Here is a 12,595-nt window from a genome sequence, read left to right on the forward strand (position 1 = left end):
ACCTGAAGGGGGGCAGAGTTGCCAGAGAGAGAGGGGAAAGGGGGGGGGGAGAATAAAAGGAGGATAGGGGCAGGGCAGGAGAAATTGCAATGATGATGGTGGAGGAAAACCGAGGTAAATGGAAAGGTTTTCATGAAGAGGAAACAAAGAGAGCTGGCTTGGGAGAGATTGGGGCTGCATCAAATACATCAATTTTCTTCCTGTCAGCTTTCTTCACTGGCCAGCTATGACACCGATACATAGCAACCAGAAATACAATATATTACAAGTGAGATTTTTTTCTACTTCCTCCTTTCAGTTGCTAAGAAATAAAACTTTCACTTTTGGTTTTGTGTTCCTTCCTCTTAACATAAGAAGAAGAGCAGAAAGGTTTTGCGAGAAGGAGCTGAAACATTTACACTGGAGAGAAGGTACATTCTTTTCCTCTAGCTAAGATACAGAATAGAGACATTCTTTATTTTGGGGGAATATGACTTGTTAAACATGCATAACTTGTTGTGTTGTCAACCATTCATAATTTTATGGACTGTTCATATTTTAGGGCTTCTGTGCGCAACTAGTGTAACAGACACAGAATTTATTACATGTTGCATGAGGTAGCATTGTGCTGATTCGTGCTGATGTTTTTGGGGGCGGGGGGATCTTGAAAATAGGCTTCTAGAAGTAGCACTAACAAACAGTGGAAAGGCAGCAGGTAGGCGGGGGCAGAATATGATTGTGGCCACAGCCGGTGCTCCTTTGCTTTAACTGCTACACAGAGGAAGACATTTTGTCAGGCAGAGCCATTTCTGTTGCATATTTGAGGTGGTTGATATTTCTCCCAGCAGTCTTAATTCCAGCTTGTGATTCATCCAACCCCGCCTTTCTCATGATGTGTTCTGCATATAAGTTAAATAGGCAGGACGACAGTATACAGCCTTGCCAAACTCCTTCCTCAATTTTGAACCAATTACTGGTTCCGTGTCCAGTTCTCACTGTTGCTTCCTGACCCGCATACAGGATTTTGAGCATAACTTTCCTAGCATGTGAAATGAGTGTAATGGTGCGGTAGTCTGAACATTCTTTGGCATTGCCCTTCTTTGGGATCGGAATCTAAACTGACCTTTTCCAATCCTGTGGCCACTGTTTAGTTTTCTAAATTTGCTGGCATATTGTGTGTAGCACTTTTACCGCATCATCTTTTAGGATTTTGAATAGCTCAGCTGGAATACTGTCACCTCCACTAGCTTTGTTGTCGCTCAGAGTTCCTAAGGCTCATTTGACTTCACATTCCAGGATGTCTGGCTCGAGGTCAGTGACTACCCCATCGTGGTTATCAGGGACATTAAGCTCTTTCTTGTATAGTTCCTCTGTGTAATCTTGCCACCTCTTCTTAATCATTTCTGCCTCTGTTTGGTCCCTGCCATTTTGGTCCTTTATCATGCCCATCTTTGCATGAAACGTTCCCCTCATATCTCCAATTTTCTCTTTTATAATAAGTTTTATTCAAAATAACCCTAAAACAAAAGAAAACTAAAAACAACATCAGTCATCAGAAACATTGGACCTGCTGGGTCAGCCCCCACATTTTTTTCTATTTATGATAACTTAAAAACATATTTAAATCTATACAAAGTCCTGTTTCTCTAGCCAATAATAAAAAGAGTCCCAAGTTTGATAGAAGTCAGTATCTTCTTTCTCCTTCAATGACAAAGTCAGTCTATCCATTTCTGCACAGTCCAAGATCTTTTTTAGGATCAGTTCATCGGTGGGTGGTTCTTCACTTTTCCAGTGTTGAGCAAATGCAATCCTCACCGCAGTAATTACATGTAAAATCAAGTACATTTCTTGTTTACTAATATCAACAGGTATAATGCCTAATAAGAAAACTTTTCCTTTTTTGGCAAATATGTGGAGAGCGGGTGTTGCTTCAGATAAGCAATTGTTTCTCTTCAGCTGCATAAGGATCCACAGTCCCCTCTGAATTTTGGAAATGGAGGGAATGATGCTAGTTCTGTTCTTAATCCATTGTGGTAATACAATGGTCCTATTCAAAATAGCTATGACATAAGTGGGTTTATTGACTCACTCATCTTCCAACAATGCCCTTCCACTTTCTACAGAGGACAAACAGAGACTGCCATTCATCCCAGTCAGAAGAGTCTGTAATTTCTACATCTGTGAATTTCTAACCAGGCAATCCTATTCATTTACTTACAGGCAATTCCCATGGCATTTTATGGGATTTACCCTAAGGGGGTGAGCAAAGGATTGCATAGAATTTACTTTTTCACTTATTTCTCTTATGCAGATTACTGCTGCATATTTATTTTATGTATATATGTTGTTTATCTCACTCTTCTCGTGCATATATATTGCTCAAAGTGGTTTCCAGTGCTTTGAACACAAAGGCTAACTGAATTGTTACAGAATCCTTTTTGGACTATTTGACAGTATATACATTCAAAAATAAATAAACTGTCAGAGAACATACTTTTGCATTTCATTCCCATTAACTCCATCACAATCACTTCCATCTCTCTATACCCACCTACCACCAACTGAAAACACTTTTTAGGATTCAGAATACAGTGAATGCACCAGTGGAAGAAGCAACTGATTTTATAAGCAGGAAGAAATTAAGACCGATTCAAGCTAAACATTGCAGGAAACCCCTGCAAGTGGCAGCAAACAAGGCCCCAATAGCAGCCTGGTATGCAGGACTTTTCTGGATCCACCTGCATTGAAAGCCCACCCGGGAATGTCTCAGGGACTCATATATGCTACTAAGCTTGTATTAATCCACCCCAATTCTGGCCATGTCCCAGTTATGTTGAGAATGTTTACACACTTGTGCAAGGGGTAGCATTTGCTCTAACAAGGGGCAGGAAGCCAACACAGATATGAAAATGCCAGCTACTCACACTGTAGGTCTTCCCAGAGGCTTTCTGAAGGTAAATACTAGTCTCCTTCATATGGAGTCACAGTCCCTATGGAAGACTGAGTTTTCAGTTTGGAGGTGCTGCTTGACCTGGCCCTTCAGATGTCAGCTCAGACAGAAGCAGTGGTCAAGAGTGTCCGTTACCAGTTTTGGCCATTTTTGCCAACTGTCTCTTTCTAGAGGAGAATGACCTGAAATGCACAAATTGGTAGCTTTTAGGCTTGGTTTCTGCAATGCACACGACATGGGGTTACACCCTTGTGCCCAGCCCACTTCAGAAACTGTAACTAGTACAAAATATGGCAGCCAGGCTGGTCTCTGGGACATCATGGAGGGATCACACATCACCTATATTAAAATCTTTGCACTGGATATCACTAAGTTTCTGAATGCAGTACAAAGTGTAGGTAATTACCTTTAAAGCCTACATTCTGCCTCTCTAACTAAGGTCCTCTGGGGATAATTTTCTGAAGTCTACTTCTGTAAGATTAATATAAACAACCCAGAGGACTTTTTCAGTGGTTGCCCCTTAAGGTACAGAATGGTCTGTCAGGACATATGTGATTAGGAATACAATAGATGTTTGTTTTCTTAATAATCAGCTGCAGTCCTGCTTTTGTGCTTTCTTCTTTCACTTTTATCATGAATTGTTTCAAGATATTTCAGCTTTTGCCAGTAGCATGACATCATTTGCATATCTTAAATTATTGATGGATCTTCTGCCAATTTTCATTCTTTTCTCTGATTCTAATCCAGCTTTCCGTATAATATCTTCTGTACAGGTTGAACAGATAGGGAGATAAAATAGATCAGACACCTTTGCCTATGAGAAACCTTTCTGTTTCTCAGTATTCTGTCCAAACAATAGCTACCTGCCCATGTTATAGGTTATGGTTCAGGACAATCAAGTGCTGTAACACACCCATTTCATTCAGGACCATCCATAACTTCTCATGATCCACACTGTCAAAGCCTTTCTTTTGGTGTTGCTCTAGTTGCATGATACCAACAGCACTATTCGTGTGTGTTCTTTGCTGTTCCCCAGTAACTCACTGAGTACCTTTCAATCTGGAATCTCATCTTCTGGTACTATCGTTTCATTTTGGCTTGTTCCATCATAGTGTTTTCATCCTCCTTTTGCACAGTACTAAACAGAATTAGCTTGAGCGACACTGCTGTTGTCTAAGAAAGATCCTTAGCTCTATTTGAAGAGCTGCCAGAGGACCATGCTCTGTTTTGAAGGCATGCTTGATTTGAAGGGCTGACTGGCCCAAATAGCCTAACTTCCTAACTACTAACATTGTCACAATGTTCTCCATATTTCCTCTGGCAGAAAGCCTGCAATTCCATCAGCCTGGCCAGTCAAAGTCACCAAGGCAGGAAGGAAGGCAGGCAGGCAGGCAGGCAGGCCGGCCGGCCACTAAGCCACTGTTAATGTACATCCTTAAATGCTCCTTTCTCTCCTTCAAGGCCCATGTAATCTTCCACCTGTTTGAATCTAGGATGATCCAGGGCAGACTGTGTGAACAAAACCATTTGGGCACATTATCCCAAAAATAATCTGCATGAATGCTGTGCAGAAAATCTCCATTCTGAGTTCTAATTATGCAATGTCTCAAATGTACAATGTGTTTTGTCCCCCCCACACCACTAGGTTTACTGGTTTGGGAGCCATGGCTTCTGGAGAAGACCTCTGCAAACGTATGCAGAAAGCCAGGAGGAAACTAGCAGCTCTTATTCAAGCAAATCCAGAGCGAATCTTGCTTGCAGTGGACTCACATCTACTCCTCACACAGCAAGAGTACTTCTTCCTGAGTGAAATAAAGGATCCAAAAGAATTAGTAGAAGGCCTGATCAACACAATACTGCAGAAAACAATGCCGTGGCAGGAGATTTTTTTACACTGCCTGGAAGAACTAAGGCATGAGTTCTCAAGCTTGCAGCCTGTTTCTGAATATTTAGCAGATGGTGAGTGACATTTTCTAATATTCTTGGATTGAGGGATATATTCTCTTTTTCTGAACTGGGTTCACAAATGCGGCAACAGTGGCTTCTTTCAGGATCTTCTTGGGTTAATTTTATTTATTCATTTAAAGTTTTTATATGCCATCCAATACTAGAGTCTCTGGACAGCTTATTTGTATCTGTTCTTGTATGGAGATGGTCCTGCGTGGCTGTTACAGTCCCATGCATTCACTGACCTTACTGTCAGATTGTAGTTCACATTCTCTGGAGTCTTTTTAAAAGAACTGTTCTATTTAATAGGGCAGGAATGACATTTTCCAAAAGTGTATGCTCTATGACAAGATAGTCTGTAGGTGAGATGGGAAGGTCCTGTTTTGCCATCTCCCTGACATGCTCTTTTAAATGAGTAGGGAGACTTTATTCTTAGAAGAGAGTCAAACCTGCAGCCACCCATCTGGTTGGTACAATTCAGAAAAATCTTCCCACTTATTTCTGGTGATTCTATATTTCAGGATCCAGACTGCTTCACCTAATGGTCAGAACCAGAAGCACACCTTAGTATTTAAGGATTGGTCCCAGGATCATTGAATTAATAAATAAATAAATAAGAATTGCTGAAACTCTCCATATAAATTAAGATATTTGAAAAAGAGACAAGTGATGAGTTATCCCTTGTGTCATTAATTACAACCATTAATGATATGTAATCTATGTCCATTCATGCATTGTTATAATTGCAAATTAATATTTCTCCTCTTAAGTAACACAATTAGTTCTAACAGCAGACTTGGAGTTCCTTGGATACATAAGATGAGATTTGGGGGGTAAACAATATATACATTATGGCTAATGCTAGCTTCTTTAGAGATCCTTCTTTAGTGAATCCAGATGACATGCCTCTTTCATTTTACTCAGCAATGTAAGGAGAGAGAAGGCACAATACATTTCTTATATATAATGTTAGTCTATGCTTTCTGGGCTAAACTGTAATGGAAGCTGGCTCCATTCATGTCTGTGCCACCTTTGGAGAATCAATCTCCCATGTATTTGCACCTTTCCCTAACTGCTGGTGTCTTGATTTCTTATAAGCATTCTCATACATACCCAATGCATAAACTGTGAGTATCCTGAGGATGCAGGAACGTAGACTATGGGGAAATTAAGGGGAAGAGGCTGATAAGTACGTACAAAGGTCCTCAGGGAATGCACAAAGAACAAGGTACTAGTAAAGCAAAATAATACATAGTTATTCTTTATCATTTGCAGAGAAAGGTGATCCACTAAAGGACATTCTTTCCAAGCTAAAGTTAGAAGAGCAGAAAAGTGAGAAACTTTCCCTGCAAGAAGTCCTAGAAATCAGTTCTGAAGGTCTAAAGCAATGCACCCCTCAGAGACTGGAGGACTTGCCATGGCATTTTCTCAGGAAGGTCCTGGCACTGAATGTGACTGCCAGGAGCACAGGACTTGAGCAGGGAGGAGTTAAAGATCTGGAGGAGAAAGGAATTGCAGAAGAAACAACGTTTGAGTCCCTTTTCTTCTCTGACAACACGAATGAAAGTATATCTCTGAACCCCCTCGATGTCCTTTGTGCTGTCCTGCACCCTGATGCTCTGGGCCATGAGGGACATCGTGAAGAAATGGAGGCCCCATTCCATGGCTGAAAGCCGAGGCTTTAGGGAGGAAAGCCTGGTGATGGCATCCATGCTGACCATCTCCTTTGTGCGGATGGGAAACTTAAATTTCTCCAAGTCAAAATTCCTCAATGAATTTCTCAGCCCCTCCCAGCAGCACCATAATTATTTCATGCACCAAGATATGGAGTATGGGGACATCCCTCGGAAAATCGCTGATGGCTTGGTAGAGATGGCCTGGTACTTCCCAGGAGGAGAGGAGAATTCAGATTTGTTTCCTGAGCCTGTTGCAGTTGCCAATCTCTGTGGGGACATTGAATCACACAGGATGCAGTTTAGCTTTTTGACACAGGTCTCTTCAGCTGTGTTTGTATTTGCTAAACATATCAGTGAGCATGAATGTAATGTCTTGTCATCACTGAAGGGGTCTGCAACTCAGTACTTCCTTATCTTGGAAGAAAGATGCAGAGAATCCAGTCAAAGTGTGGGTTTCCTTAAAAAAGTGGTTGCAGAGCTTAATCTCAAGCCTTCAGACATACTACTGAAAAATGCCATGAGAAATCAGGCAGAATTTGTGAAAAAGCTACGAAGCATAGTTGGAAGAATAATTAACGCTCCTTTCAAGTGTAGCAGCATAAAAGAGATGGCTGATGTGGCACGTAAGCTTTCTATCCAGGCTGATGAAGACTGCCAAGACTGTCAAAATGCTCTCCAATGTGCTGAGCAAATCACAAAAGAAATAAAAGATGTTGTGAAGTACAAGGAAGAAACACTGAAGCTCCAAGGTGTTCTCTGGAAGAAACTGGCAGAAACACAAAGAGAACTATGCAGAATGAAAAAGCTAGGGGATAAGACTTTGGAAAAATACAGATCAGAACTGATTGCCAGGATATCAGAACTACGTGAAAAACAAAATCAATGTGATCTCCCAAGTAGCCTGACGAATTTTATCGTACGCATCAAACAGCAGAATTTCCCAGAGAAGCACTACTTCTTGAAATGGATGAAGTTTAAACTGGATCACATAACAAGAGCAAATCGAGTGACTATATGGGATGAGTACAAAGAAAAGAGCAGGGCTTCAGGAGATGATGGCCAGTATATCACAGAGGTAGACCAAAAGATAATTTCCTATTCACTAGGAATTGAGCATTTCATGCGCGAGCTGGGGCAATTTTATGAGGCAGAATATTCAGTGGCTAAAGGGAGCCAGATTAAAAGTCAATTTAATAATTTCCCAGGCATTGTAGCCGACTTGATGCTCGAAGGGTTTCCTTTAGAGCTCATTGATGGAGATGCATCCAACATTCCCCTGCAGTGGATAACTGCTGTTCTGACTGAACTGAATAACAAAGTAAGGGGTCAGTCCAAAATGTTTGTTATAACTGTTTTGGGGGTACAGAGCACAGGAAAGTCCACCCTTCTAAACACCATGTTTGGGCTTCAGTTTCCTGTAAGCTGTGGTCGATGTACACGAGGTGCTTTCATGACACTCCTTAAGGTTAGAGAAAATTTGGCTAAGGAACTGGGCTGTGATTTCATCCTACTGATAGACACAGAAGGTTGAAAGCCCCTGAGCTGGCAAAGGTGGAAGGCAGCTATCAACATGACAATGAATTGTCCACTCTGGTGATTGGGCTGAGTGACATCACAATAGTGAACATGGCCATGGAGAATGCCACTGAAATGAAGGACATCCTGCAAATTGTGGCCCATGCCTTCCTCCGGATGGAACGGATTGGTCAAAAACCTCACTGCCAGTTTGTTCATCAGAATGTCAGCGATGTTTGTGCACATGATCAAAACATGAGGGACAGGAAACGTCTTTTGGAACAGCTGAATGAAATGACCCAGGCTGCAGCAAAAATGGAGAAGCTTGATGGGAACATCAGGTTTACAGATATCATGGGCTATGACCCAAGAATACACAATTGGTACATCCCAGGGCTGTGGCATGGAGTCCCTCCAATGGCTCCAGTCAACAGGAGGTACAGTGAACAAGTATTTGAATTAAAGAAGCATCTCTTCGAATTCATAAGGGACCACTTAGGTAAACATTCTGCCAAGGACATCCCCCAGTTTATTGGATGGGTGAAGAGTCTGTGGAATGCCGTGAAACATGAGAATTTCATCTTCAGCTTCCAGAACAGCCTCATAGCAGAAGCGTATATTAATCTGTCTGTGAAATATTCTGAATGGGACTGGGATTTCCGCCGAGAGATGCACCACTGGATATCTGAGCAGAAAACTTTGATAGAGAATATTACTCCTGACGAACTTAATTTCTATTACTGGCAAAATGAACTTCAAAACAAACTATCATGTGAAGAAAAGCAGCTTTTGGAGAAATTGGATAAATACTTTGAAAGTGGGGCAACAAATCTTCATCTGATTGAAAAGTATCGAGAAGATTTTGTCAGGAGTGCCAGTACCCTCAAATACGAAATTGAAAACTATTCTCATAGCAAATTGCAGGATACCATCTGCATTAAAAAGGGCCAGCAAAAAATTGAACTGCTCCAAACTGAATACCTGAAAACAATCGAAAGGAAGGTTGATAGACTTCTTGAAGTATATAGGCAAAAAGATTGCAGATTGGAAGATGAGGAGTTGGAACAAGAGTTTGAAAGAATGTGGAATGAAACATTGTCAGAAATGCAAACTGGTCAGTTGGAGAAGCATCAAATATATAAAAATATTGAACAGCATTTGAGAAAAGATTGGCACATTCGAGCGAGACAAATCCCCGCAAAACTTCAAGAAGGGTTGTTAACCTTCAAGATAAGCGATTTCCAAGTTAAAGATGAACACATAAACTCATATTGGTCACACTTGATGTGCCTAGTTAAAAATGAAAGTATGCATAAAGTAGAACAACTTTCTCATTCATTGATGGAAGAATGCATTGCATATATTGATGAAAAAAAATCTAAAGGAGATTACAGTGAAACATTTTGTTGTGAGCTTTTGCAGAAAATCAATAGGATGCTTGAACTGGGCAAAGTTAAAAAACTTAAAATAACAGCTTCCTTTGAAGTAGACCTAAAGATTCACATTTTGGGAGAAGCAGCTAATGAGTTTCAGAAGATGCATGAAAGATTCATTAAGGAAAATGATCCCAAGAGACACCTGGAAAAGTTGAAACCTCAGTACCTCTCCAATTTTAAAGATCTTTATCAGAAAAAAGATGCCCAGCAAATTAGAGCAAAAAATTTCTGTGATCAGGTACTCCATCCTGGCCTAGAAGATTACATGAAGAAAAAGCTTGGAATAGAAATAGTGAACAACTTTCTCCAGAGTAAACACTCCATCAGATATTCTAATCGGAGCTTCTTTCAGTTTACTGTTCTGCAGGATCTTCTGGAAGAGATGAATTTTGACAGCTATGTGAAATATATACATTCCTATGAACAATTTGTCAAGAGCTGGATTTGGAAACAAATGATTAATTATTATGCACCAACAAAGGTTCTGAAGACCTTAGAGGAAACAATACTTTCAGCAATTGTAGCAAAAGTTGAGGACACACTGAATATCTTGAAGAACAAAAATGCCCCAACATTCTCAAGATTTTTGGATGATGTTTGTCTGCAACTGCAAAAGGATTTGGTTATTTCTAAGAAGAGTCTAGTGGGCTTAGAATTTAAAAATGCATTCAATCCTGGCCTATTTACTGATTTTGTTAAAGAGTTCCTTCCTGCTTTGCAAAAGCAAATATTGTCCGAGTTTGATGGCATGGATATCCAATCCAAACTATCTAAGCTGTCTTTGAAACCCCAGGATGAGATCTTCAAGCGGGTATTTGGCTGTGGGAAGCAGTGTCCCTTCTGCAAAGTCCCCTGTGAAGCTGGAGGGATTGGCCATCAAGAGCATTTTGCAACGATCCATCGGCCTCAAGGACTGGGAAAATACAGAAAAATAGTGTCAGAAAAGCTTGTTTATGATATTTGTTCCAGTGCTGTGGCTTCTGACATAAAGTTCCAGAATCTGGATACAGACTGGAAACTCCATCCATACAAAGATTATCATGTGTATTATCCAGACTGGAAGATCCAGCCAGATCCCAGTATCAATGCATCTGATTATTGGAAGTTCATTTTTAAAGAGTTCCAACAAGAGTTCGCGACACTCCACAAAGCTAAAGTGGCAGATCTGCCAAACGCCTGGAAAAATATAACCAAAGAACAGGCATTGAAAGCCCTGCAGAAAACCTACAATATGCAACAAGCTGTTTCCTTCCAAGAGCCCCCCAAACTCAGTGAGCCCTAAAGGATCAGTGAACAGGAGAGGTGTCCAGCAAAACATGCAAGAAGCCTGCCCCATTTATGTTTCTGGGCTGTAATTCCTGTAGGACTATCTCAGGTGCTAGGCACACTTGCCAGTGTTGCTGTGGGTGTCTTCCATTTTGTGGGCAAAGCCTTCATCTTGTCAGGCTCAGTCAGAAGGCCTGGCTCAGCAGAGACAGACAAAGGACACCTCAGAACAGGAACACCATTTAATGAATAGTTGTTTGCTATCAAAAAGCATCACAGGGTCCTCGGCCTGACTAGCTAGCTTGCCTGTGGGAATCTCCCATCCTTCCTGTATCCCTGCTTATCAGTAAGTTGCTTAGCTGCAGCTGGACTTGTTAGGGTGGGAAACTTTAGGTTGTTTAGATTGCAGGGCACCATGGCATCAGCAGCAAAAAGTGTATAACTGCGTGCTTAGCCCAGCACACCTTTGTTCGTACACTGAAATGTCACAGGTTGTCTGTTGCAGCTGGCTGAAAGCTTGCCTTGCAGTCCAATTCATGCTGTGGGTTAATTGCTGTGAAACGCTTTTGAAAGTTAGCTAACTTGTAGTTTGTGCACACAATAAAGCACTTTCATTCTTGTAAGTTTCCTTGGAATCTGAAAGAACTCTCTCCACTTACTACAGGGAGCAATGCAGCCAATCATCATTTGGCTCTACATGTTATGGCAAGGTTGTAAACGCATATTAGAAGCCAATCCATTTATTTTTGTTTGTCTTCCATTTAGATCATGATAAACTTAGGGTGACTTTTATGATGCCAGTCACTAGCACCAGTCTGCATCTACTGCTCCTCCACTTGGCACCTCTTATAGGGAGGCTTTGGTGTGCACACATTTCCCCTATTGGGGAAAGAACTTGGGTAACACAGCTGAGCACGAAGGGGGCTTGTTTGCTCTGCCTAGGCTTTCTGCATTCTCTGGAACTGCTGAACTCTCTGGCACACATCACAAGAGAAAACTAAAGCCTCTTTGCTCTCTGTTGCCTGATTGCTGATGCCTAGGTATTTTAGAAGGGGGTGGAGGTAGGTGGATGGATGGATGGACTAGGTAAACCATTGCACACATTAGGTAATCCTTCCTTTGATAAAACAGGCAAGAGCCCTTAAAATACATCCAACCTTAGGATAACATTACTTTGCATATCAGCCTCAATTTTCCAGGCTTAGTTCTGTTGTACCTTCACCACCAAGAAACACCAACATTAAGTGCCAACATTCATATATCACAGCAGAGAACAGAAGTTCTCTAGAGCACCAAGTGAGTGAAAAAAGAAAGAACAAGTTGAATACACTTCCTTGTCAATAGGATAGGGAGATGCTGCTTGCCAGAAAAATAGAAAAAATTATTCTGTTATGATAGTGGTGCACACAATTGTGTTCTTTGTATTTCAGCCTCCTCCATCTTTCCTTCCTGTCTCATATTCTCTTTGTTAGTAAAACAAAAGCAGGAAAAGTTAATGGCAAGGATAATATTTGAAAACTTTGATCTTAGGAACAATAGTGTTTATGCTAGTGTGATTTTCATACTGATTATATATATTATCCCATTTTCTTAAATCAATAAAAGGATTGTCTGAACATTTATTTCTTATGTAATAGTTATTTTAAAAACATGTATCTCACCTTTTCTCTCTGGGTGGATTCAACATATTTCAAAAAATAAATATCTTACACACCAAAGCATCAGCAACATACTGTACCAAGATCAGTTAAGATGGTCATATAAAAGAACTACATGAAAATATGAGGCACCTGCTCCATCACTGGGCTATCCCAGCTATGTGGTTT

General features: G+C 40.8%; 1 protein-coding gene across 1 annotated transcript in view; it reads left to right on the forward strand.

Annotated features, from left to right (window-relative positions):
• The window catches only part of LOC123032111 (interferon-induced very large GTPase 1-like), a 35,532-nt gene extending 23,141 nt beyond the window's left edge, over positions 1–12,391 (forward strand). The window contains 2 exon segments of the mRNA XM_044447764.1: positions 6,508–8,078; positions 8,081–12,391. Of these exon segments, the coding sequence (XP_044303699.1) occupies positions 6,508–8,078; positions 8,081–10,785 (4,276 nt within the window). The 3' untranslated portion in view covers positions 10,786–12,391.
• The last annotated feature ends 204 nt before the right edge of the window (positions 12,392–12,595 follow it).

This window comes from Varanus komodoensis, unplaced genomic scaffold, assembly GCF_004798865.1.
Source record: "Varanus komodoensis strain SLA01 unplaced genomic scaffold, ASM479886v1 scaffold53, whole genome shotgun sequence".
NCBI classification, from domain to species: domain Eukaryota; kingdom Metazoa; phylum Chordata; class Lepidosauria; order Squamata; family Varanidae; genus Varanus; species Varanus komodoensis.